This window comes from Hippopotamus amphibius, chromosome 5 (genome assembly GCF_030028045.1).
Source record: "Hippopotamus amphibius kiboko isolate mHipAmp2 chromosome 5, mHipAmp2.hap2, whole genome shotgun sequence".
NCBI lineage: Eukaryota > Metazoa > Chordata > Mammalia > Artiodactyla > Hippopotamidae > Hippopotamus > Hippopotamus amphibius.
In genome coordinates, this window is record NC_080190.1 from 35306398 (window position 1) to 35334209 (window position 27812).

The window sequence follows — 27812 nt, forward strand, 5'->3', positions numbered from 1 at the left end:
GAGCGCACCCCTACATCCCAGGAGGGTTTCTTCTCTCCTGGCTCTTCGTGACCTTCAGCCTGTTCTAGTGCCTAACCTCCATTATTAATGACCGTGGCTTCTCTTAACTTCCTGAAAAAGGGATTTCCCCATTAACTCCGGAAGGCCTTAACTACGGAGGCCAAAAGAGGTGAGTGTAGGCTGGGCCAGGCCGGTGACCCCAGCCTCAGTCAGCCCCAGGCCCTTGAGGCGGGCCGGATGGCGGGCTCATCCCCCGCTGGTCTGAGAGGCTGAGAGGCATGGGTCAGGGAGAGTCTAGGAAACGCCCCCAGCCCTTCACTGTCTCTAACACCCAATTTACTTCTTATTTCAGGTGTGGGCAAAATGTGGCGGGAGAGGAGGGCAGGGTTTCCCTGGGGGAGTTAGGAGATGGCTCATGGTGACCCCTACCTACAGTGTGCAGCAAAGGGCGTGGCGGGGGTGGAAGTAGCCGGGTCTGGGGCAGGGCACCCGTGTCCCACACCATTAGCAGCACTTGTGAACACATATGTAACTGCATACAAAGCCATGTGCCTCCGTCTCCCAGGAGTTCCGAGCCTCAGTTTATCATCTTGAAATGGCATCAAGGCTTTGATACCAGAGTCTTGGATTTACGTTAAAATTCTGTTCATGCATAATTCACTGTATGACTTGGGGCTGGTTGTATGGATTCTCTGAGCCTCACTCTCCTCTTGTGAAATATGGGGAAACTGTGCCTGCCTGATGGGCCGCAGGGAGAGTTCAGTTAGAGCACTTAGGAGCTGTGCAAACACTGGCCATGCCAGGCTGACATTTATGAGAAGCGTTGGGAGGTGGGGAAGGGCAGCTCTCTCCTGTGTGTGCGGAGAGCTCTGCCTGGGTGCTGGCATATCAGGGGACTATGGAGGCTCCTGGGCCCCCAAATCAATGTGCTTTTTCTCCCACCAGAAAGGGAGGAGGCAGAGGACCATGCACAGGAAGGGTCTACCTGTCATTCACATGGAACAGGGGCCATCAGAGCCAGGCTTTTCAGCTGCACTTGTCACCCCAGGGGCCCATAAGATAGCCACACGTCACTTCAAAAAGCAGCTTTAATTTACCAAATTTATTAACTAAAGGTGAACAAAAGATCCCTGTCCTCTTGTCCTCAAGCTTGAGATAAATCTTACTTCAAAAGCAAGCTGCTCCAGAAACTCCACCAGCAAAGACAACTGCTGGCTCTGATTTACTGGGTGACAAAGATTGGTTGAGCACATACTACGTGCTGGGCCTCCAGCTACTGTTCCAGCCATTGGCCCAACCTCCAAGTGCTGGTATGTCCCTGGGTTCTCTCTGGCTCTGGTTTCTTCTCTCTCTCTCTCTCTCCCCCCAGGGATATTTCATAAAACCATAGATCTGCAAACACTATCTGATGACTCTCAACACTGATCTGCAGGCCCACACCACACATCCTTGCATCCAACTGCCTACTCTCCATTTGGATCTCACTGGGGTTTCACATGTATATGCCCCAAATGAAACTCTTGATTCTTCTACCTCCCATTCTCCTAGTCTTCCCCATTTTTGTTGTCTGCTCTCCATCTAATCACTGTCTGCAGTCAGCCTTGAATCCTCTCCCTCATATTCTACATCCTGTCCATCAATAAATCATGTTTGTTCTGCCTTCTCAAATTATGTCCCAAGATCATTTCTCACAATCCCCCACTGATGCCACACACCTCTAACTTCCCCATCTTCTTTCTGCTTCAGCAGCCACCTAACTGGTCTCCATCTTTATTCTTGCCCCACAAAGTTCATTCCCTGCACAGAAACCAGGGTAATATTTAAAAACATATAGTAGGTCATATCAGCATCCAACTGCAAACCTCCAGTGGCTGCCCATTGAACACAGAATAAACCCACTATGGTGGCCTCCCAGACTCCATGTAATCCAGCCCTGTAGCCTCTCTGGTCTCAACTGGTGGTCTCCAGCAGAGCATCCCTCTGTCTTGGCATGAAGGACAGTGCCTGGCATAGTGGAGACTCAGTCAAGTTTGCTTTGCTTACACCAATCTTCTTTCTGTCCCACAAGCACATAAGCCTCTTTGCACCAGCACCAGTGTCTGCTCCATCTGCAAAGCCCCATTCCCTTGGATTCACATGGCTGGCTCCTTCTTGTAGTTTACCTTTTGGCCAAATATCACCCCTCAGAAGGGTCTTCCCAGACCCCTCAACACCCCATCTTAATTACTATCACTGTCCTATTTTCTTCATGATGCTAATTCATTCTATAATACTATATTGTCTATTGACTTATGCTTGGTGTTTCTCCAACCCCATCTAGAAGGTAAGTAAGCTCCATGAGGGCAGGGGCCATGGCCATGGCTGTCTGGTTCACTGCTGTATTCCCACCACCAAGAACACCAGCCACAGCACGTGCTTAAGAGGCACCTGAAGGGAATCACTCTTGTTCTCACTTTCAAACATTTGGAGTCATCCGACCTCCTCTCTGACTTCATGGCAAAGCTTCTCCTAAAGGGGTCCATGGCACTTCTTTGTAAATGAAAAATAAAGTCACCTTTAATTCCTTGGAAATTAAATCCTTGTGCCTGGAAACTCCTCAAGTGCTCTTGACATTAATCAGTGCTCCTGCAGCTTTGCAAGTCCAGACTGGGGAGCTAGAGTGGCCATGACTCTTCAGAGGAAAAATCTGGGTCCTGGACCAGTTTCAAGACTCACTTCAGGAACCAGCAAGGTGTGGCTTTACATGTAGGAGATGAGTTTGCTCTACAGTTACAAATAAAAATTATTCAATTTAATCATATTACACACTGAAAAAATTCATATTAAAAAGGAACCCACAGCAAATCCTTTTATAAAGGATAAAATTGTTATACTGAATGATCACCCCTTAATTTACTGGTGCTGTAAATGTGCACTTGCATAGGTTACATTTTCTTAAAGCAGGTACCCTGGTACACGGGTCCTGGAAAGGAACTCCGTTTGAAAACACACCAGGGCTTGCCATAGAGTGACAAACAGATGCCTCTAGAGAAAAATTAACTAGCTGGAAATAATAGACAGGTCGTTTCTTCTGACAGAGGTGTCTGTAAACATGGCTCCCTTTTCCGAGAAGAAGAAGCAGTGAAAAAATTTCCTCAATTCGTTCCTAAACAGGGACATGTTGTAGAGGATGGGGTTGACGGCCGAGTTGGCGAAGGTGAAGGCCACCACCCAGAAGAAGAGGGACGGCCAGATGACCAGGTTCTGGTTGAAGTTCTGGACCAGGATGAGGAGGATGGTGATGATGATGGGGCTCCACATGATGAAGAAGGAGACCATGAGCAGGAAGAGGGTGCGGAAGAGCCGCACGTCCTGCTGGGACACGCGCAGCTGGTGGCTCTCCGAGTACGCCAGGCTCATCGTGAGCCTCCTCCTCGACGCCTTCGTGATCTGCAGAAACACACAAGAGCCGGAGCCACAGTTTATGGCACGACGTTGGGGGTGTGGGGGGGTGACCTAGGGGGGCCAAGGAGGCCTGGGAGTTGGAACCCGCCATCCTCCCTGCACTGGGACTATTTGGCTTTGGAGCTTTGTGTGGAGGGAGCTCCCTTCTCAGAGGCCTGGCTCACCCCGCCCCCACCCCGCCCCACGTGTGCGCTGGGGATGAGCTGAAGAAGTGGGGCAGCTGGCCTCCTGAGAAATAAGGCAGAAGATCATCCATGCTGTGAACAGGGTTGATGAGGGGAAGCGAAAAGCCAGAATGGGATGGTCTGGAAGAGAGATGTGTGAACACAGATTTAGGTGTCATTCAAGATTCCCCTTCCCAGTAAGATAAAGGTCAGAGCACTGCTAGAAATCATTTCCTATTTATGCCCCAGGTGAGAGGTGACAACTGGTAGGATAAACATCCTCGTGCATATCTTCCCACGCCTAGATGAGCATATCAGTAGAATAAATTCCCAACAGTGGAACTGCAAGCACCTCTAATATTTTGTACCAATGGGCAGGGTCAACACTAAAGCAGAGAGCTGGCGGCCAAGGAGGCAGCTCTGATGATATCGGTTCAGAAGGGCATTCTGGACTCTTCTTTCAGGAGCCCTTGCAGGCATTGCTCTCTGAGTCTTTTGCCCAGCCTGTTCTGTTCAGTGAGAAGGTTTTGCTTCGTCAGTTAGGGAGGCTGGTTACTAGTTGGCAATGGGTAGCCTTGGACATGGAAACGGCCCATCAACTGAGGCAGGCTAACCAGATTAAAATAAAGCCCTGTATGTCCTCTCACCCCACTGCCCCACATAAAAACAGTACTTTTTGAACAGACAAATGCTTCATAATATCTCAGAACCAGAGTGTTGGAGCTAGACAGGCCCATGCATGGTTGAAGCAGCACTTCTCAGACTTCACTCTGCCTGTGAGGCATTCTGCACTATTTTATTTAAATGTAGATTCTAATTTTGCATGGCCCAAGGATCACACTTTGAGTAGCCATGGCTTACTCCGCCCATTCATTCTACAGGTGAGGAAACAGGCCCCCCAAGAGAGGGTTTAGCCAAAGTACTTTGAAAACAGGAGCCTCGGAACTGTTCACATCAGAGAGCAAAAGTCCCACAGAAGCTGAGTCTCTGAGAGAGAAGGTGGGGCCTCCTCAGAGGCTCTAAAGACCCCAGTGCTCAGGCTCAGGCTGCCCTGGGGATACATACAGAATCCTGTCCTTATGCCTAATTCTAATTTTCCTCTAAGCACAGCGAGAAGGCAGAAGGCCTGTTGTCCCCTATCACCTGCTCAGCTTTAATAGAGCCAAGAGGTGGGGAGTTGGGGGGATGAGGATGGGTGTGGCATGGGGGGAGGGGGCAGACTGCTACACAGTTAGCCCGGGATGTGATGGGTCCCTGTACTCACTAGCCTGATGCTTTGTTCCAGCCTGTGACCTCTGTCCCAAGGAAGAGATCCAATGCCGAATGTCTTGCCACATACGTGGTGCTTGCTAACTTTCCTTTGCTTAGTCTGGCCCTGCGTCCTTCTGCTTTTTCTGCAGGAGCAGACCGCTGGCCACACAATGAGTGCTTACATATCTGGAGATTTCAGTAGCCAAAAGTCTTATCGTTAGCTCTGCCCGGGCCTTCCTAGGACCATTCCCCTAAGATTCTTGAATCTCAAGAGATGAAGCAATTAGAAAGAAATCAGAATCATTCAAATTTTGGGCAAGATTAATTCTAAGATCTGAATGGCTTAAAATATTCTCTTAAGAATACTTCTAATTAGCTAATTAGAGGATAGCTGTTTAATCGTCTTATGATTAAATGCAGTTGCTTCTGTGTAGTAGTTTCGGTCCACCTCTAGGTGACGGAGACCCAGGCAACAGACGCTGCACAAACAGAACCCCTTCCTCCCCAGCTACTCCCCACCAAGAACAACTGGAACGGGATCACTGAGCTTCATGGATGGCTCCCTGTGTGCTAGGCACTGTACTATGCATTTGTTTTATAAATTGTCACATTTAATCTTCAAAACTGCTCTTTGGATTTGTGCTATTATTATCTGCACTTCAGAAATGAGGCAATTGAATCTCAGGAAATTTGAGTAGCTTGTTGAAGGTCACTCTACTGATGATAAATGGTCAAAGCCCCCATCTGTGAAAATCCAGCCTGGTTGAGCTGAAGATTAGTGATATCACAAGTGCTCCAACAGGGTTGCCTTGCTCTTCAGCCCTCCTGCTCTGCAGCGGGACTGTTGCTCAGGAGACATGACCCACCATCTCAGACGCATATGCTAGAAGTCACACTGGCACATCCAAGCTAGAATGAAAGTTAGAATATGTGTTCAGGTGAAAGCTGGTTAACCTGAGACCTGGGAGCGTAACAGCTGCCCAGGGCAGGGGGGTAGGCTTGCAGGGGAAACGGCACCGCTCCTGAGTAGCCTAAGTGCAGCCTGGAGGGCACCTGAGGATGATTCCAGCAGCAGCCTCATTGTTAGTGCTGTCCACAGTGCTCTGCCAAGAAGGATGGAGTCCCTGGTACAGTGTCTTTTAGATCTTTTTTTTAAAATATATGATTCTTTATTAATACATTAAATACCAAGATTAAGTGATTGGTCTAATAACTACCAACATTTTTTTTAAGCTTTTTCTTGGAATATAATTGCTTTATACTCTTCTACCAGCTTTTGAGGTACACCAAAGTGAATCAGCTGTATTTATACACATATCCCCATATCCCCTCCCTCCCACTGTTTCCTCCCACCCTCCCTGTCCTGGCCCTCTAAGGCATCACCCATCATCAAGTTGATCTCCCTTTGTTATACAGCAACTTCCCACTAGCTATCTGTTTCACAGTTGGTAGTGTATATATGTTTATGCTACTCTCTCACTTCGTCCCAGCCTCCCCTTCGACCCCCGCCACCCCAACCCCGTGTCCTCCAGTCCATTCTCTGCATCTGCATCCTTATTCTTGCCCTGTCACTGGGTTCATCAGTACCATTTTTTTTTTTTTGATTCCATATATATGAGTTAGCATACAGTATTTGTTTTTCTCTTTCTGGCTTACTTCACTCCGTATGACAGACTCTAGGTCTATCCACCTCATTACATATAGCTCCATTTCATTCCTTTTTATGGCTGAATAATATTCCATTGTATATATGTGCCACATCTTCTTTATCCATTCATCTGTTGATGGGCATTTAGGTTGCTTCCATGTCCTGGCTATTGTAAATAGTGCTGCAATGAACATTATGGGACACGTTTCTTTTGGGATTATCGTTTTCTCTGGATATATGCCCAGGAGTGGGATTACTGGATCATATGGTAGTTCTATTCGTAGTTTTTTAAGGAACCTCCAAACTGTTTTCCATAGTGGCTGTACCAACTTACATTCCCACCAACAGTGCAGGAGAGTTCCCTTTTCTCCACACCCTCTCCAACATTTATTGTTTCTAGATATTTTGATGATGGCCATTCTGACCAGTGTGAGGTGATACCTCATTGTGGCTTTGACTTGCATTTCTCTAATAATAAGTGACGTTGAGCATTTTCTCATGTGCTTGTTGGCCATCTGTATGTCTTCTTTGGAGAAATGTCTATTTAGGTCTTCCGTCCATTTGTGGATTGGGTTATTTGCTTTTTTGGTATTAAGCTGCATGAGCTGCTTGTATATTTTGGAGATTAATCATTTGTCCGTTGCTTCATTGGCAAGTATTTTCTCCTGTTCCGAGGGTTGTCTTTTGGTCTTGTTTATGGTTTCTTTTGCTGTGCAAAAGCTTTTAAGTTTCATGAGGTCCCATTTGTTTATTCTTGATTTTATTTCCATGATTCTAGGAAAAGGGTCAAAAAGTATCTTTCTTTGATGGATGTCATAGAGTGTTCTTCCTATGTTTTCCTCTAGGAGTTTTATAGTGTCTGGCCTTACATTTAGGTCTTTAATCCATTTCGAGTTTATTTTTGTGTATGGTGTTAGGAAGTGTTCTAATTTCATTCTTTTACATGTTGCTGTCCAGTTTTCCCAGCACCACTTATTGAAGAGGCTGTCTTTTTTCCATTGTATATTCTTGCCTCCTTTGTCAGAGATGAGGTGCCCATGTGTGCTTGGGTTTACTTCTGGGTTCTCTGTTCTGTTCCACTGATCTTCCTTTCTATTTTTGTGTCTTTTGTGTCTGTCTTGACCACTGGGGCCTTGTAGTATAGTTTGAAGTCAGGAAGCCTAATTCCACCAACTCCGTCTTTCCTTCTCAAGATTGCTTTGGCTATTTGGGGTCTTTTGCATTTCCATACAAATCGTAAGATTTCTTGTTCTAGTTCTGTGAAAAATGCCGTTGGTAATTTGATAGGGATTGTGTTGAATCTGTAAATTTCTTTGGGTAGTACAGTCATTTTCACTATGTTGATTCTTCCAATCCAAGAACATGGTATGTCTCTCCATCTGTTTGTATTGTCTTTGATTTCTTTCATCACTGTCTTATAGTTTTCTGCATACCGGTCTTTTGCCTCCTTAGGCAGGTTTATTCCTAGGTATTTTATTCTTTCTGTTGCAATGGTAAATGGGAGAGTTCCCTTAATTTCTCTTTCTGCTCTTTCGTTGTTAGTGTATAGGAATGCAAGAGATTTCTGTGCATTAATTTTGTATCCTGCTGCTTTACTAAATTCATCGATTAGTGCTAGCAGTTTTCTGGTAGAGTCTTTAGGGTTTTCTATGTATAATATGTCATCTGCAAAGGGTGACAATTTTACTTCTTTTCCAATTTGGATTCCTTTTATTTCCTTTTCTTCTCTGATTGCTGTGCCTAAAACTTCCAAAACTATATTGAATAATAATGGTGAGAGTGGACACCCTTGTCTTGTTCCTGTTCTTAGAGGGAATGCTTTTAGTTTTTCACCATTTAGAATGACGTTGGCTTTTGGTTTCTCATATATGGCTTTTATTATGTTGAGGTAATTTCCTTCTATGTCCATTTTCTGGAGAGTTTTTATCATAAATGGATGTTGACTTTTGTCAAAAGCTTTTTCCACATCTATTGAGATGATCATATGGTTTTTATCCTTCAATTTGTTGATATGATGTTGATTGATTTGCGTATATTGAAGAATTCTTGCATCCCAGAGATAAACCCCACTTGATCATGGTGTATGATCTTTTTAATGTGCTGTTGGATTCTGTTAGCTAGTATTTTGTTGAGGATTTTTGCATCTATATTCATCAGTGATATTGGCCTGTAATGTTCTTTTTTTGTGACATCTTTGCCTGGTTTTGGTATCAGAAGATGGTGGCCTTGTAGAATGAGTTTGGGAGAGTTTGGAAGAGTTTGGGAAGGTTAGGTGTTAGCTCTTCTCTAAATGTTTGATAGAATTTGCCTGTAGAGCCATCTGGCCCTGGGCTTTTGTTTATTGGGAGATTTTTAATCACAGTCTCAATTTCCATACTTGTGATTGGTCTGTTCATATTTTCCATATCTTCCTGGCTCAGTCTTGGAAGATTGTATTCTTCTAAGAATGTATGCATTTCTTCCAGGTTATCCAATTTATTGGCATATAGTTGCTTATAGTGGTCTCTCATGATCTTTTGTATTTCTGAGGTGTCCGTTGTTACTTCCCCTTTTTCATTTCTAATTCTATTGATTTGCATCTTGTCCCTTTTTTTCCTGATGAGTCTGGCTAATGGTTTATCAATTTTGTTTATCTTCTCAAAGAACCAGCTTTTAGTTTCATTGATCTTTGCTATTGTTTCCTTCCTTTCTTTTTCATTTACTTCTGCTCTGATCTTTATGATTTCTTTCCTTCTGCTCACTTTGGGGTTTCTTTGTTCTTCTTTCTCTAATTGTTTTAGGTGTAAGGCTAGGTTGTTTATTCGATATTTTTCTTGTTTCTTGAGGTAGGTGTGTATTGCTATAAACTTCCCTCTTAGAACTGCTTTTGCTGTGTCCCATAGGTTTTGGGTTGTTGTGTTTTCATTGTCATTTGTTTCTAGATATTTTTTGATTTCCTCTTTGATTTCTTTAATGATTTCTTGGTTGTTTAACAGAGTATTGTTTAGCCTCCATGTGTTTGTATTTTTCACAGTTTGTTTCCTGTAATTGATATCTGGTCTCATGGCGTTGTGGTCTGAGAAGATGCTTGATATGATTTCAATTTTCTTCAATTTACCGAGGCTTGATTTGTGACCCAAGATGTGATCTATCTTGGAAAATGTTCCATGTGCACTTGAGAAGAAAGTGTATTCTGTAGTTTTTGGATGGAATGTCCTATAAATATCAATTAAGTCGAGATGGTCTAATCTGTCATTTAAAGCTTGTGTGTCCTTATTTATTTTCTGCTTGGATGATCTGTCCATTGATGTAAGTGGGGTGTAAAGTCTCCTACTATTATTGTGTTACTGTCGATGTCCCCTTTTATGGCTGTTAGCATTTGCCTTATGTACTGAGGTGCTCCTATGTTGGGTGCATAGATATTTACAATTGTTATATCTTTTTCTTGGATGGATCCCTTGATCATTATGTAGTGCCCTTCCTTGTCTCTTGTAATAGTCTTTACTTTAAAGTCTAATTTGTCTGATAAAAGTATTGCTACTCTAGCTTTCTTTTGACTTCCATTTGCATGGAATATCTTTTCCCATCCCTTTACTTTCAGTCTATATGTGTCCCTTGGTCTGCAGTGGGTTTCCTGTAGGCAGCATACAGAAGGGTCTTGTTCTTGTATCCATTCAGCCAGTCTGTGTCTTTTGGTTGGAGCATTTAATCCATTTACATTTAAGGTGATGATTGACATGTATGTTCCTATTACCATTTTCTTAATTGTTTTGGGTCTGTTTTTGCAGGTCTTTTCCTTATCTTGTGCTTCCTACTTAGAAAAGTTCCTTTAGCAATTGTTGTAAGGCTGGTTTGGTGGTGCTGAATTCTCTTAACTTTTGCTTGTCGGTAAAGCTTTTGATTTCTCCATCAAATTTGAATGAGGTTCTTGCTGGGTAGAGTATTCTTGGCGGTAGGTTTTTCTCTCTCAGGACTTTCAGTATATCCTGCCATTCCCTTCTGTCCTGTAGAGTTTCTGAAGAAAGATCAGCTGTTATCCTTATGGGTTTTCTTTATGTGTTATTTGTTCCTTTTCTCTTGCTGCTTTTAATATTTTTTTGTGTTTAATTTTCATTAGTTTGATTAATATGTGCCTCGGTGTATTTCTCCTTGGGTTTATTCTGTATGGGATTCTCTGCGCTTCTTGGGCTTGATTAATTATTTCCTTTCCCATGTTGGGGAAGTTTTCCACTATAACCTCTTCAGATATTTTCTCAGACCCTTTCTTTTCTTCTTTTTCTTCTGGATTCCTATGATTCAAATATTGGTGTTCTTAATGTTGTCACCAAGGTCTCTGAGACTGTCTTCCATTCTTTTTATTCTTTTTTCTCTTTCCTGCTCTGTGGCCGTTATTTCCCCCATTCTATCTTCCATCTCACTTATTCGTTCTTCTGCTTCAGTTATTCTGCTGTTTACACCATCTAGAATATTTTTAATTTCAGTTCTTTTGTTGCCCATTACTGTTTGTTTGCTCTTTAGTTCTTCTGAGTCCTCATTAACTGTTTCTTATATTTTCTCTATTTTGTTGTCGAGATTTTGGATCATCTTTACTATCATTACTCTGAATTCTTTTTCAGGCAATTTTCCTATTTCCTCTTCATTTATTTGGTCTTGTGGGTTTTTCTCCTGATCCTTTGCCTGCATGGTGTTTCTTTGTTTTCTCATTTTGTCTAATTTATAGAATTTGCTGTCTCCCTTCCCTATGCTGCCTAGTAGTAATTCCACTTATTTCTGCTCTCTGCACCCTGTGGTGGGGTTTGTCCAGTGTCATTAGTAGGCTTCCTGGTGGGGGGGGTCTGGTGTCTGCTTTCTGATGTGTGGCTCTGTGTCTTTTCTCTCTGAGCAGGGCCGTGTCAGGTGGTATATTTTAGGGTATCTGTGAGGTTAATATGGCTTTAGGTAGTCTGTGTGCTGATGGGTGAGTTTGTGTTCCTGTCTTGTTTGTAGTTTGGTGTGAGGTGTCCAGCATTGGCAGTTGCAGACAGTCAGATGAACCTGAGTCTTAGACTCTGATACAGGGCTCCATGAGAGTTCTCTGCAATTAATCTTTCTTGTGTCTGAGGACTCCCTAGTAGTCTAACATCCTGGATTCAGTGTTCCCTCCTCAGAACCTCCTACTTGACTTCTGATGGAGTAGTCCAGACTTCAGAGGTTGCTTGTCCCTGCAATAAAGGGGTTTAAAGAAGACTGTCCAAGCCCCAGACTAATTGCAGAGTGTTGAGTCAAACAAATACCAGTTATGTCAGGATCTTTGCAGTACTTTCTGGTGTCCAAGGTCGTCTGCTGGTGTTCAGCTGGTTCTCTGTGGGAATTATTGCATCTTTTGATGTATTTCTGATGCATCTGTGGAGAGGGATGCATCCCATGTCCTTCTGCTTCACCGCCATCTTTCCACTGTTTCTGTTTTTTCTTTTGTTTTTGTTTTTGTGTTGGTCATACCGCACGGCTTGCAAGATCTTAGTTCCCTGACCAGGGATTGAACCTGGGCCCTTGGCAGTAAAAGTGTGGAGTCCTAACCACTGGACCTCCAGGGAATTCCCTAGATATTTTTTGAATGACTGAAGTTCATGTTTATTGAACACTTACTATGTGCCAAGCCCTTGTACATATCACTTGGCTTATCTCTTTAAATTCTCCCAACGATTCTGTTACATATGTATTTTGATGATCTCCATTTTACAGAGGAGGAAACTGAGGCTCAAAAAGGTTAAGGAAGTTGCCCAACAGTAACTAGCAGAGCCGGGCTTCAAACCTTGGCACTCTGACTGCTGTCCATGCTTAATCTTAGACTAATTCCTTCCTACCCTCTAATATCTCTGTCAGTGGAAATCCTTCTGTCCAGCCTGTAACTCCAAGCTCTAATGCCAGGAATTCCGAGAAGCCATCCTGGTTCATCCCCTGTTGACATCCTATGGCGCTTTATTTCAGGTACTCATGTGGCACTTGCCACATATCCTACAGTAGATGTTGAAGCATCATTCTTACCTCTGATTCCCACCAGACTGAAGCTCCCTGGGGGCTGGGCAGCCCTGTGGTTTCTGTGGTCCAGGGCTCTGGCAAGTGCCTGACAATGACTGTAAGCTCTCAGCGAAACAGACTGACTCATGGGCCAAGTGAATATGTGGTTGGCTCTTTTTTTAGCACTGACTGATGCTACCATTTCCTTCCTTCTGCAGTTCCCACAGCTTTGAGGGAGTGAGAAGGAAAATGGGCCCATTATAATTAAACGTAGCTCCTTCCCTGCACCCTTCCCCACATTAGATGACAAGACTAGTCAACTGTTGTTCTGGGTTTAAAGTGTCTCTGGCATTGCGCTAAATGCTTGTTGTGCTTTTAGATCAAATTAAATGCCTGATTAATTTCTGAGGATTAACTTTAATCCCTAAAACAAGCCTATGGGGGTATGCTCCGTCATTTTGGGGAGGAGAGATGGAGGCTCTGAGAGGTGAAGTGACTTGCTCAAGGTCTCATGGTCAAGTAGGGGAAGGGCACCTCAGGGAGTATGCTCTTTACCACCACGCACAGCATGGCCACTGCCAGAACAGAGGACAGAACTCCTGGGAATGTGGTCCACAACTACCACCATCAGGGTCACTGGCACTCGATAAAATGCAAATGCTTGGACCCACCTTCAGACACTTAGGTTCTGTGGGTCTGAGTGGGCCTAGGAATCCACACTTTTCATAAACTCCTCAGGTGATTTTCGGTCAATAAAATATAAGAACTACTCATCTAGGACAACAGGCTTGGAGTTTTCCCCCCCAGTCCTTTGAAGAGTCATTTAAATTGTCTGAGACACTGTCTTCACATTCACGTGAGAATCTGAAGGCTACGAGCGATGCTTCTCCCCACCCCACACCCCTCTGCCACACCACACCACCAGACCACAACTGTGGACAGGTGCGTGTGGGGAGAGGTCACTCCCACGGACCCATCTCTGGCCCCTGGGGTTGGGTCTCCTCTGGGGACCGTTTGCTCAATCTGCAACCTCCAAATTAGAATCATCAGACAACAGACTCCAACTCTCCAGAGGACTCACCTCCCCTTCCGTCACCAGCAAGCAGACTCCAAAGCTGGGGAACAAGGGCCAGGCATGGAGAAAGGAAGGGCTGTATGATCACTACCTGACACCTTCACGTTTAGTTGAAAAGGATTTCATTTCTCAGTTAAGCCCTGAGATAGGTGAAAGTTTTCCAACTTCAGTCCAGACCCTCACTCTCTCATTCAACATATATTTATTGCGCCCCTACTATGTGGCCAGCACTCTTATAGGTGCTGGATGCACAGCAAGAAACAAGGTAGCACTGCGCACCCAGCACTTCCATTCTAGTGTTTGGGGGGAGAGGCGTGGGGGCTAAGGGAGAGAGGGACCAAGAAACCTACCAGCTGTCGCAAAGCCTGCCATGGTGATGGTTACTGGGTGACAGTGTAAACCAAGCCCCACCAGTGAGCATGGTCAGCCTGATCGAAGGCACTGGGGAGTGGCCTGGAGACTATTACCCTGGGAAACTGTTGACTGGAAAAAGCCACTGGAGATGTACAGAAAGCCTGAGTCAGGAGGAAAGAGGTAGCAGGGAAGGCAGAGGGTGGAAAAGGCCATTGCCCTGAGCAACTGAAGCAGCCCCAGAAAGGAAGAGCCCCCGTGAAACCTGCTCTCAGCGCTCACCCAGGGCAGAGCCAGCACCCAGGGTGGGGACTTGAGAGCAGTGGTTGCTAAAGGAGAGTCTGTGGGCCGCCAGCCCAGAGAGAGCTCTATGGGGAAAAGGTGGTCTGCAGTCAGATTTACCAACACTGCCTACTCTTGGAGTTGGAGATTCTCGAAGTTTGTTAGCATAATAAAGGCTCTAAGAATGCCTGCAGCAAAGAAACCCATTTAACTTTGATTAACCCAGCATTTTCCAGACTTCTTTGATCATGGAAACTTTTCTAACATCTAACATCCCATGGAGTTCTAGAGAACGCTTTAGGGGAGACTATGCTTGTGAGGAATAAAAGTCAGGGTGATCTGAAAGAGACACTTCTCAGGCCTCGAGATGGTACCCAAGTTAGAGGCAGCAGTGACAGGTGAGAGGTGGGGCTGGTGGGAAAGGGGTGGGTGGTGTGGTTACCTGTCCTATGGATTCAAATGACTTGCTAATTGTGTCTCTATGAAAATAGCCAATTAACATTGATGTTCACTTGATTTTACAGAGTTATGCTCTTGACAGAAAAAGCTCTGCAGAAAGGCTGATTCAGTGTCTCTGAATTACGAATGTCTTCAGAGGAAGAGAGACGCAAGCTAGGAGGCCCTGCCCAGGCTCTCCACCTGGCAGCTTACTTGCTTCCAAGTTACCCACAGCTACAGAGTGAGGACAGATGTCATAGTCCTCCTGGGAAATGGGCAATAGTCAGTTTTGCCAGTAAAGTGGAAAGTAATTTTCTGAAAGTGTTATATTTGCTTTAATGTTATAATTTTCAAAATCACATTAGATCTCTTTCATATTACAGTCTAGAAGTCTGTTCAAAACATTATCATACCCGCACTCTCATTTTATTGTGTTAAATTATCCACTGAGGCCCATATTCATTAAACAACTTGCCTAAGGTCACACAGTAATAAAGCTTGGATTAGAATCCAGGTCTTATGACTCTTCGCCCAGTGGTTTTCCCACTGCCCCGAAGAAGATGCTGTTGGCCCTTGCAATGCGGTGCAGGTTTGTGTCTTACTCATTCAATGAATGTTTATTGAGACCCTACAGTAAATAAGCCAGGCTCTGTTTTAGGCACAGGACTATGGCAGTGAACAAAACGAAGTCTCTGCCTTCGGGGAGCTTGCATTCTAGTGGGCAAGACAGATGATAAGCAGATAAATACACACATGTGGAATATGACAGGGGTTGGAAGTGCTTTGACAAGAAATAAACCAGGGTCAGGGACTAGAGAATGATGCGGAATCTCTCCGGAGACGAGCCTTTTGAGCAGAGACCTAAATGAAGTGTGGGAGTGGCCCACCCAGAAGTCTGGGGGAGAGAGCTCCAGGAGAGGAAATGGCAGATGCAAAGGCCCTGAGGCAGCAGTGTGTCGTCTTGTGTGAGGAACAGCCCCAAGGACACGAGCAGAGGGAGAAGATGAGGCGAGGGGGGCAGGCAGGGCCTTACGGTGAGGGTTTGAGCTTTTCCTCCATGTGTGAGGGAAGTGATGGGTTCTAAATTATATCTTTGACTCATTGCTTAGAGCACCGTTTCATAACTGTGAGTCATGATGGACATGCTGACTCATCCAGGAGCTGTCCTGGGGTCTGTGGTGGGAAGAACAGAAGGCTGGCCAAGAGTTTATATGCAAAGTGTCTGGAACTGCAGGTAGAGATAGATGGATAAGAGGACACCTCCCCCAACTCATCAGGGCTTGAGGATTCTTAGGATGTTTCCAGGAGGGCCCTGGCCTGAGGAAAAGATAAAGGGGGTGGGAAACCTTTCCCTAGAATAAGTCAGCCCTTCCTCAGAAGGCGGCTGAGAAGTATGAGGCACGAGCAGAAAGGGGCAGGTCAGAGCCCTCTTGGCCTCTAAGAGACTCAGAAGTGGGGCCGCCCAAGCAGGAAAGGTCGGATGCCACTGCCAGCTTCTGCCCAGCCCTCCTCTAGCCAGCCAGCCCTGCTCTAGTGCCAGTTCCTTGTTCTTGCCATGCTCCAAATCTGGGTCCTGCTGTTTATTCTCTCAAAAATCTCAGCGGTACCTCTTCCCAGCATGCTGTGAGAGGGTTAGAGGAACAGCCTTGCCTAACAAATAACAACAGCTGTAGTTTGTTCATCCCCTGCTACAGGGAGGCATAACATTCACCATTGTTCCACCAGGAGTATCTCCTACGTATCTCACAAAAATCTTAAACTGTTGGACTTTTGATCATTATTTTGCAGATGCGGGAACTAAGGTTCAGAGAAGGTAAGTAACTTGCCAAGGGCACACAGCAAGTAAGGGGCAGATTCAGGACTCAAAGCCAGGTTATTAAAATAATCCTTTCAGATCTCCATGTCTTTTATGGCCCTTTGCTTTTCTCCCTTTTCCCTCTTTTTTCTCTTTTAACAATTCGCAAAATGTTTTCACACTTAGCCTCAGCATCACTCCTTAACTTCAGGGTTTCACTGCATTGAATAGCAGCACCTTTGTCTGTCTCCCCCTTCCCTTTCTTGTGTTAAACCTCCTTCTAGATAGAGAAGGAGAATGTGACTTGCTCACTCTTGACCAATCTCTACTCCCCAGCAACACTTTGCATACAGCAAATCCTTAACAAATGTCTGAGGAATTAAAGTGCTTGGGACTCTGGAGCCAGACTGCCTGGGTTTCAGTCCTGATGCTGCTGCTTATGAACTGTGTGACCTTTCATAAGTTACCTAACCTCTCTGTGCCTTGTTTCCGCATCTGTAATTCTGGTTAGGATTAAATGAGTTCCTGACACATTGTAAAACACCATATAAATATTTGTTAAATAATTTTTTACAAATGCATGCTACATTTCTCTTCCTTTTTTCCTCGCTTCTTTTCTTTTAACATAATGATAGTAACTAATGCTTACATAGCATTTACACATGCCAGGCTTCCCTTGCAAAGCAGTTTACAGACCTCAGCTCACACAGGATCCAGGGATTAGAAGACTTGGATGGAGGTTGGCCTGGTTTTGGATTCTAAGCATGTAAGAAATTCACAGAGCTTTAGCTACAACGAAAGGGCCATAAAAGTGGCCAGACAGCAAGCAGGACCTAAGGGCCCCATTCAATATGCTCGTTTGCCACATGACCCATTATATGCTATAAAACCAAGATTCAACAATGGTAAACCTCGCAGAGGACTCAGAGGTTTTGGATTAAACCTTCTAAAATGAGCATGAATACATGTAGATGCTGTCTGCGGGCCAGCACCTCACATGCAAATATACTGCCTCAAGGAGTGAGAAACAGGCCGGCAGGTCTTTTTTATGTCCCTGGACATCGTCACATTGAAGGCAGAGATCATTTCCTGTTTCAGTGCACTTTTGAAAGGCACATGCCCTGGGAGTGGGAGGCAGCAATTAGAGGGATAGAGGAGGGGTTCTGGTAATGCTCTGTTTCTCATTCGGTTTCTGGGAGCTGCTTCTGGGAGTGTGGTCAGCTTGTGAGCTGTGCGTGTATGCAGGGTGTGCTTTTCTGTTTATATTGTACTTCAATAAAAGTTTTTAAAAGTGTACATTCTTTATCACCACATTGCTGTTTGTGATGGGGAAACAATGGACACAACCCAAAAGCCCATAAAATAAATTATGTCACCACTGTATGATGGAGGACCATGAAACCATTAAAAATAATGAGGCAGAGATATAGGAACCAATATGGAAAGATGTTACGATACAGTGCTAATCGAAAAAAGGAAGTTACAAAGCAGATAGCATTATCTCAAATCTGAAAAAAAAAATTGAGTTGAACCATGGTAACAGTTGATGTTTTATAGCTGACCTTTTTATATGGTTCATTATATATATATGTGTGTGTGTATGTGTGTGTTTATATGTACTCACATTGCATAGAAGTATGTACATATATATATATATAAATTTATAAGAAAAAGAACCTGAAAAAATGTACTTTAAATTGTCAACAGTGGGGGTAGACCAGATTTTTAGTATCTGTGTTACACATTTCTGTCTTTAATTTTTTATAACGAGTTTATATTACTTTAGTGATCAGCAAAAACAAACAATAATAACGAAGATAGAACTTTTTAAAAAATACCAAACTAGGATCGGGCTGGTGTGAATTCTAAGGTAACTTCTGACCTGGAAATGCTAAGATTCCATCTAAAATACCCCAAGCCTGAGTGAAGTTCAGCCACGGTGCTTGAAGCAAACATACCTGTAAAATTTTGGAGTAACTGATCACAATAAGCAATCCTGGTACCAAGAAGTTCAAAGTAACAAACGACACATCCCAGGATATTTCTCCAGCAACGCTGGGCCAAATCAGGGTGCAAATCAGAATTTCCTGGTTACAAAAGGAAAAGAAGGTCATTTAATGCCGGCTTATTATCTGACTCAGTCTCAGTTGGGGTTATCTGGCACTGTTACACTGCTGTGTTGTGCTTTGCTGTTATACAGCTGGCATGACAGGAAACCCCAGAATCCGTTCCACTGCTCACACAACCCCACTTACAAGTCATTCCCCGCTGACCGTCAGAATCACCATAAGTATTATTCCCATTCTCCACATGGGCCTCAGGGTCCCAGGCTGGGAAGACCTAGAGTCAGTTCCCAGGCATGACTCCAGGTCCAGTGCTTTTTCCATTTTCCTAGACTGAGCTGCAAAGAGGTCTTGAGCCTTCCCTTCCAAGTCCTTCATTTTACAGGAGAAAAATCTGACCCCTGAAAGTTTACATAGATTGAAAGTGATGTGCTAAACGCAAACATGTAAAACCAGGAGCGAGGTTTCAGTGCAGTTATGCTGCTGAAGGCAACAGGGTCCCCATTAGGGCATTAAGTGTTCATCTGGGGGATGTTCAAATGTCTGAACCATGTCAAGCTGCTTCAAGGCGGCCATGGCTTACTCCAGAAGAATGCTGGTGTCCAGACTCGGGAACCCTGTCCTTGTGTGCCTCTCCTCCAGGGGAGCGCGCGACAGCCCCAGAGCAAAGGTGCAGCCACGGCCATCAGTTCAAGATATATAACCCCTGGGATGGGGCAGAAGAGCTTACAGGTTTGTGATCTTGCTGCTATCACTATATTGTGTTGAATGCAAATGTTTGACACTCACTATGAGGGTGAGTCAAAAATTATCCACACTCTGGCTGTAGAATGTAATTAACTTTTAGAAAAGACAAATACATCATTTTTCGACATAATCTCTTTGCTTTTCAATACACTTTGTCCATCTGTCAACAAGCTTTCGTGTTCCCTCATTAAAAATGTTTTAGGCTGAGCTGCCAGCCACAAATGCACCGCTGTCTTCACTTCTTCATCAGAAGTGAATCTTCGTCCTTGTAGGGCTGCTTTCAGGGGACCAAACAGATGAAAGTCTGATGCAGCAAGATCATTACTACAGGCAGGATACTTTAACACCTCAAAATGAAGTTTTTGCAGCATGTAGACAGTGTGGGCAGAAGTATGCGGACGTGCACACCCTCAGACCACAAAAAACAAATCACTGCACGCTGCTCCTCTTTTGTGCAAATCACAAGTGCGGCATCCATTTTTGCTCGCACCACAGGTACAAATGAACTGATGTAACTAATGTACAAATGAACTGTGCATGTTCACACCTGCACAACAGTGACAGGGGAGACAGTAGCCTTGAACAGAAAGCACTGAGAAGGCAGTGCGGCCAACAGAAGTTTTAATATAACCAGAGTGCAGATAATTTTTGACTCACCTTCATACAAACCTCGAAACATGTTGGGACCTAACTGGATGGTTACCAAGAGCTGCTGTAACAATGTCTTCCAATGAATAAATAGGTTAATGAAAAGAGATCTACCTATCCTCCCAAACACAAATCTCCAGCACCTGCTTGACTATAGGATGAAACTGTTTAGAAAACAAGAGACCTACATACTTCGGGACACATAAAACAGATTTTTAAGAGCACGTTCTGTGTAAAAAGACCATGTTATTGATTTTTGGTGGACAAGGCATCTTAACCACTGTCCAGAAGCAGTATCATTAGCCATAGCATCGTTCATTCATTCATTCATTCATTTAACCAGTGTTTATTGAGTGCTACACTAAGCAAAGGCAAAGAATTTTTATCATTTCCCAACGTATCATAATTGTATGGTTGAACTCAAAATACAGTCAAATAATCACTCCTTTTCCTCTTCAGTATCTAAAATTCACTGAGCATTTATTCTTTGCCAGGAAGCACTTTACATACATTATCTCACTGAATGTTCATCACAACCTTATTGAAATGCATAGTTATTTTTCACATTACACAGAGGAGGAAACTAAGGCTTAGAAACATCCTCCTAAAATAGTCTAAAACACTAAAGATGTAATCCTTTTTAATCATCTCCAAGGAGCTGAGTGGTTATAAAGGATATCCAGGGACCTACAAGAAAACTTTAAGGCAAGTCAGGCAGGAAAGGATGTTTTAGCTATATTTGTACCTTGAGGCAGGGCTGGGGGTGAGAATGTTGCTTCCTTTTCCTATTTTGTTTAGAAGGTTCACAATGCACTGGACATTCTAAAAACGTGCTCCTCCATCCCCATCCCCACTGTGCACACCTGATGGAAGAAAGTTTATTAGAGCTTTCTATTGGGTTAGCCAAAAAGTTTGTTCTGTTTTAAGTAAAAATACAAGACATATTTTTCGTTTTCACCAAGAATTTTATTGAACAATATAGTCACTAACCAAACAAACTTTTGGTCAACGCAATAGATTTTGGTGATTGGAAAGAAATTTGTGTCTCTGGAGGATCTTCTGAATATTGGCAGTGCAGTGACCAAGCTCTTGGGAAATCCACGCAGCCTTTGCTTGTACTCAGAGCTCCACCCACCAAGGACCCCCTCATTCCAGTACATTGATGGGCAACACTAATCAGCAGATATGTTGAAGCAGCAACCAGAAGAAACAGATTCCAGCCCTGAGTGTAACTTAGTCTCTAATCTTTATGCTCGTGATGGGAAAAATGTACAGGGAAGGAGGGCAGAGAAATAGATGACCACAGAACCATTTCTTAAAACCCCCAAAAGACCCCAACTTTTTCTAGAAACCCTCTGCAGAATGGTTGCCCAACCCCCTTTGTAGAAAAATGTGTAATGATAGAGAAAGGTGTTCCCTCCACATTAGGGACAAAAGTATAGATCCTTAAATAATATACCTGTATTAGCCTCATATTGTTGAAGAAAATGTGTAGGTGTGAATGAACAGGTAGCTACCCACACACCCACACACACAGGCAGAGAAAAGACTGGAAAGATACACTCTAGAAAATTGTGTCTATTTCTAGGTGGGACTCAAGTTATATTTACTCTTTTGGCTTATCTGAATTTTCTAAATTTTCTATAGTGTGGTCTATGTTACTTTTCTAAGAGGAAAAAAAGGGCAGTAAAAGTTAATTTTTAAGAGAAATGATGATCAAATATGAAACACAAATTACCGCGATAGTTTGGGAAACCTCAACAGCTATTTTTTCCAACAAAGACAATGAACCCATCCCAGGAAGCCTCTCAAATTCCATGACACTGATGGAGATGCTCTTCACCTTTTGATTTGTGGCTCTCATTCCAGGTAGGAGTATGTAAGGAAGTGAGATAAGAACTCTGCCCAGCACTCCCATACATGAACTAAGAGACAGTGTGGGTGGCTTACATGGACTCAGTGAGTAACTATATGTTCTTTAGAAGGCTTTATATGGTATCATTGGTTACATGCAGTGTTTATTCTCATCTAAAAAAAAAAAAACAAAACAGGCATCAGGCCCACACTCCAAGATCTAACCTAGTGTTATAATTTTGTTTCTGTGGGAGAATCCATTTGACATAAGTCATTTTGCTTCTAGGTATTCTCATACGCTACGACTTGTAGAAGGAGCTTGGCAGTGAGTCAAATCTGGAAGGTCGGGGCGTGAGTGTTATAATATTCTCTGTACCTTTCCTGCATATTTGAAACGTTTCCTGATTTTAAAAAGGAAATTTGAAAACCAAAAGTGTTGGGCCTGCTTTGTTACTGAGCTAGAGAAGGAGAGCTGGCTGAGCCGATGACAGTGTCCTTTAGTCTATTCGTCCAACCACTTGCTGACTCAAGCCATGGTGGCTGAGGCACTCGGGGCCACAGTGGGGATGGATAAGGAGGCTACAGTGCAGTCAGGGAGGGAGAAAAGCACTCGGAAACCTCAGTACAGAGCCGTGAGCCGGAAGTGCCCAGAGAGCTTCAGGTGATGGAATTGTGGAGTCACTGGGAAAGCAGCATTCAGGACGGGTTGTGTCAGCTGGGCCTGGAAGGATGGGGCTTCCGTCAAGGGAACGGGGAAGCTGGAGCTCCGTGTCCAGACCAGAAGGGATGTAGATGGCAGGCCACGTACAATGGTGTGAAGTGTGGCTGTCTGTTGTCGACTGTGTGTATGCTCGTCCCAAGCTTCAGTTCTCCCTGGCAATCTCATGCATTTCCACGGTGGCTTTTTACAGATGCTGCTGCGATCTACTCTTTCCAGCCCAGTCTTCTCCTAAACTCCAGACTGGCCCCACCGCCCTGAGGGGGTCTCTGCAGGATGCCTCACAGGCACGTCTAGCCTCCCACGCTCCACCCCAGAGATTCCACCTCCTGCATCATCGACTCTGGGCACGGAGCTGCCATGTTGCGAGCTGTCAGATACCTGAGTGCTGGCCTTCTATCATCTTCCCTCTCCACTCGGAGGGGATTCCTAGGTTCTGCCTTAATAGCTATCCAACCCACCACAAGCTCCTTCTCACGGCCCACCCCCACCCCCCCGCCCCCCAGACCAAGCCATCTCTCACCTCATCAGTCCCAATGCCCTAAAGCATGTGTAAACTGGCCCTTCTCTAGTTGGCCCCATCAACCCTTTCAGCACCGTCTCTGGCTGACGTGGGCTATTTCCTCCACCTGTAATGTCCCTCCAGGCCCCCACGTCACCCGTTCTTTTCCAGGAAGACTTTCCTTCAGACGGGGGGACATCTATCTACAGGCACTGCTCAAGGGCTGACCCTCCCCCCACTGGCTGACTCATTTGCAAATGCCACCTGATTCCAGCTGTTTCCTGTCAGCTTCTCTAATGACTCTTCCTGAAGTACCCTTGAGGACCCCTTTGTAAACAGTTCTCCCTGCCCCACCTCTTCAAACAAAATGGAAGACTTCAAGGTCATTTTAAAGAACTAGGAATTCTAATTCTATATCTCCTCTCCTATCAGCTTCCCAGCAGAGAAGAAGGAACATACCCACGCAAGAGATGGACTTACTTTCCTATATCTTAAAAGTGTCCTCTAATATTAACACATGTAAGCAAACTTGTGTGTCTCCTCAGCCAATCCACGTTCAGTAGAGACACCATGGCACTGTAGGCCTGGTATTACACTGGGGCAGGGAAGAGCAATGGGACCAAGCACTCCTCTCGAGTGTAACCTCATGGGAGAGGTACCAGGAGGAACAGACAGACCTCAGCTGACTTCCAGTTCCATCCTTTGCCCGCTCTGTAACTTTAGGCATCTTCTCCTTCAGAAAATAAACAAGAGAACACCAGCTCATGGGGTTACTGTGGGGTTACCGAATTGTGCCAGGGTCTGGGACCAGGATCTGTGTGATCCACAGGCACCTCCTTGAAGAGGACAGTGACTTGGTCATGTGACTCATGGCAGGGCAGGAGGGAGGGTTGCTCAGTAAATGTTTGCAGAATAAATGGGCAGCACACTCTGACCAGGGTGGACAGTCCTCCCCACCTGCCAATGAGGGTCACGCCCCACTAGGGCCACAGCACACACAGGCAGGAATCCCGTTGGAAGAGGCAGAGCTGACCTGGCTGAAATGTCTAAGTTGCTACAATGTGTACACCATCTTAAAATGGCAGTCTTCTATTTTATAGCAATCAGAAGAATTATACTGTTTGAAAAATGTTTAAAATATTTATAACCAAAGATAAGGAAACTAATAATAGCTGGTAACTCTGATGCACTTAACTGTGTATGTGCCAGCTGTTAGTTCATTTACTGAACATTAGTCCCCACAATAATCCTATAAAGTGAGTACCGTTATCATGCCCATTTGGCAGATGAGGAAAGTGAGGTATAGAGAGATGAGACCACTTGCCTCTGTCTTAAAGCTCCTAAATGGCAGAGATGGGATTCAAACTCAGAACATTTGACTCCAAAGCCTGCACTCCTAGTACCAAATTATCTAGCATTTTCTAGCATGTCTATCATTTCATCTAAGTTTTAGAGAGTCTGGTCACCTTGACTGCTTGGCACCTACTGCCCAAATGGACAAAGGTAATCTTGGTTTTTTTGTTTGTTTGTTTGTTTGTTTGTCTGTCTGTTTTGGGGGAGGGAGGGAGCTCAGATGAGCAGAAAACTCTGAAAGGCACTGTTTCCCTGGCCGGTGCTCCTTGAGGGGAGGGAGCCAGCATGTGCCTGGGTTTAGTTAGTTCTCTAGGCTGGTGGTTTGGGTAGGAAAATGTCCCCCATCCAAAACCTCCATATTTAGTGCCCAAGTAGGAGGGGGAAGGCAGAATCTACAGCCAGGAAGCTTGGAGTAGAGGACTGAGAAAACAAGCTTTTGCTAATTTTAAATGTGAGTCTCAATTCAGTCTAGACTAGATCCTTCTCTGTCTCTTTTTTTAATGGTCCCATTCCCTCCCTCCCGCCCCATTTCTCATTCTTTTCAACTTATTTCTTTAATTGCAGAGCCTCACTTTGCCCACCTATAAAATAAGATGTTTTCTGCATGTTCAGGTCATAGCCCTTGAGGAACGAGGAGTCTTCTGCTTGTTGGCTTACTGGCAGTTGTGGGTATGTGTGTGTTGGGGGTAAGGCGCAGGTAGGGGAAAAGACAGAGGATGGAGAGCTGGAAAGGACTGTCCCAGTTTTTCATTACAAGCTCCCTCGCCCCACTTCTACTAATTTCAGGGAATAGGGCTCCTGCAGCCAGCTCACCTGGCCCCTAATCTTCTGTGATGCTGTGCCAACCCATTCTCTCCCAGCAGCTTTGCCCAAATCCCTCTCCAAATGCTCTTAAGACCAAGGAGGTGTTTCTGCATTGAAACAAGAGGGGTCTGTGTGCCAAGCCCCACGTGGGACTGAGGGAAGGCCACCACAACACAGATCTCCACAGAAGCACCTTATGGTATGGACTTTAGCCATTCCACAAGTGCTGCGAAGGGCTCCAATCTCCATAGATGCCCTACCTGGGGTAAAACACAAAGTGGCAAGGCACAGAAGGTATCTGTGTGAAGGCCTTCTCACTCAAACAATCCCGGTGTCCACATCAGCAAGAAGTTTTAGTCTTGGTTTTTGGCTGGGAGGTGACAAGAGTCCTATTTTTTAGTGTTATTTGCCAGTTAAGTAAGAGTCTATTAAAAACAGTTGTAAAAGGGGGAGGCACAAAGATACCTGTCTGGAAACATAAGATACCTTTAAGATATGTTCTATTTATTTTTAATGGTTTGAGTTCTGTGAAATCCCTCAAGTCTGTGAAAAATACAGAAACACTGTAACTCAGTGAGAAAATAACTTAAAAAAAATCAAAAGACTAATGGCAGAATCCCAGCCCCCCCAGCGACTTTTAGGTCCGATTTGTGTTGAAAAGAAAACATATGCATATCACACAGGATGCAGATTTCTCTCCCCAGTGAAAAGCCAATGTGAGAGACCAGTCTGGGAAAGTCCAGATAAGCTCACTTCTGCGCTCACGTCCCGTGGTCAGCCTGTGTTCACCTCCACAGTTAGACTTCATAGCTAGAAACCTTCCCCCCTCCTTGCCGGCGTTCCCTCCCCTTCTGGTTACTGCGCAGGGCTCTCTTTGGGGCTGTGATTTTCTGCGGGGAGGCCCCACACTCCCTCCTACGGCCAAGGTTGAGCTTTTGTGTCCCTCGGCCAGAAAACCAAAGACCTCCGTAGGGAAAAGGAAGGGGGCGGAGAACCCAGCCTCGGGCAGACACTCTGGGAGGCTGAGGCCCTGAGACTCGCACCTTCCCTTAGGGCGTACAGACCTCTGTCCCTGGCCCTCCCCGCGAGGCTCACAGAACCTAACACCAGGATAACAGCCAGAACCGCCGGCCACTGTCCAGGTTCGGTGTTCCGGGTGAATCTCCGCGCACAAACCCTGCAGCGGCGCAAGGAAGCAAAGAGAACAGACCTGCGCTCGCGATTTTGGACACTGGAACTGGAATAGACTTGAGCCAATGTCATGAACTGTCTGCAGAATCTTTTTTAGATCCTCGACCCCCGCAATGATTATTATGACAACTCTGGGTGTGCTGCCCAGAATAAAGCTCATGGGCTTAGCCTCTGGAATCTTCCGAACATTTCGAGCGCCCAAGATATTCTGAAGCCACTCTTCATCCAAAGCTCCCAGGGTAAGATCCCGTGGTCTAGTCTAATCTTGCCGTCTTGCAGTTGAAAAAACTGAGGCTCCGGAGAGGAAGTCACAAGCCCCCTAGAGGCAACACTAGGTCCGGGGTCTCTGGGTCTCCAATGCCCTTTCTCCGCGGCCCATTCACACACACCTGTCCGCTATTTTCAAAGCAGGACCCTCATCCAGCCTGCACTGAATCTGCTGAGCACGATCTCAGCTCCTCCTTGCACTGAAAGTGAGATACACTGAGCAAGAGTACCTTAGCTTCCTCATTTGTAAACAGGTGTGATAATAAGAGCACTACGAGAAAGCAGAATTTACAATAACGTGATCAGTCATTCCGGGTCCCCAAGGTTCCGTCTGTCTGGCTGCTAAGCCCTCGTTACTCCATTAACCTCTCAATAGTGCACTTTGCAGGCATTTTGGGGACTCCACTTACAACGTTTTGGAGGGCGTTTATGAGATCTGTCTACATCGTAGGGTTATAGTGAATTTCACAGATAAAACTTAATAGTGCCGGGCATGGTGACACAACGATTAAATGCAACAAATGTCCTATTATTGTTTTGTTGTTTTTGTTAATGACCATCCCAGATCACCATTTCCGGCACATCCAGCCTGTCAGCCCTTCCCGGACATCTGCCGGGCGCGCACACCCCGGCGCTCACCTGGTCCGCACCGGGGAACCGCTGCGGGACGACGCGGAAGAAGATGCAGAGGGGCAGCGCGGCGATCGTCGCGTAGCCCCAGATAAGCGCGAGCAGGGCGGCCCGCGCCCGCCGCCCCGGGCCCCGCACGCCACGCTGCAGGTGCACGATGCACACCATGCGCTCCAAGCTGACTGCTGCCAGCGTGAGGATGGTGACGCTGCCGCTCAGGGTCATCACGTAGAAGAGCAGGTGGCAGGCAACCGGGCCCAGCAGCCAGGCCTCGGTCCAGCGCACGGCCAGCACGGGAGGGATGGCGCAGGTGAAAAGCAGGTCCGCGCAGAAAAGGTTGAGCACCAGGCTGGAGGTGGTGCCGCGGCGCCGTCGGCGCGCTACCAGCACCAAGGCGCACACGTTGCCCAGCAGCGACACCGCGAAGATGAGTGCCAGCACCGCGGTCTCCACGGAGCTCAGCACCAGCCGGTGGTCGCCCTTGACATCGGAGAAGAACGGAAAACGGGTGCGGTTGGCCCTCTCTGGGCTGCGCGCGAGCCCAGTGCCCGCCGCCTGCGCGCACTCAGGGGACATGCCCGGCACCCCGCAGCCGTCTGCGAGCGGGCTCA

General features: G+C 45.4%; 1 protein-coding gene across 2 annotated transcripts; it reads right to left on the reverse strand.

Annotated features, from left to right (window-relative positions):
• Nucleotides 1-2765: 2765 nt before the first annotated feature.
• On the reverse strand, nucleotides 2766-27812 carry FFAR4 (free fatty acid receptor 4). Of its 2 annotated transcripts, none has more exons than XM_057736360.1 (3): nucleotides 27211-27812; nucleotides 18383-18511; nucleotides 2766-3429 (listed from the first exon to the last, which is right to left on the reverse strand). In XM_057736360.1, the coding sequence occupies exons 1-3, from the start codon at nucleotides 27775-27777 to the stop codon at nucleotides 3040-3042; spliced, it is 1086 nt and encodes a 361-aa protein (XP_057592343.1). In that variant the 5' UTR covers nucleotides 27778-27812; the 3' UTR covers nucleotides 2766-3039. The 2 variants fall into 2 exon arrangements, with proteins under 2 accessions (XP_057592343.1, XP_057592342.1); XM_057736359.1 differs by having other exon boundaries at nucleotides 3040-3445; nucleotides 18339-18511; nucleotides 27211-27788.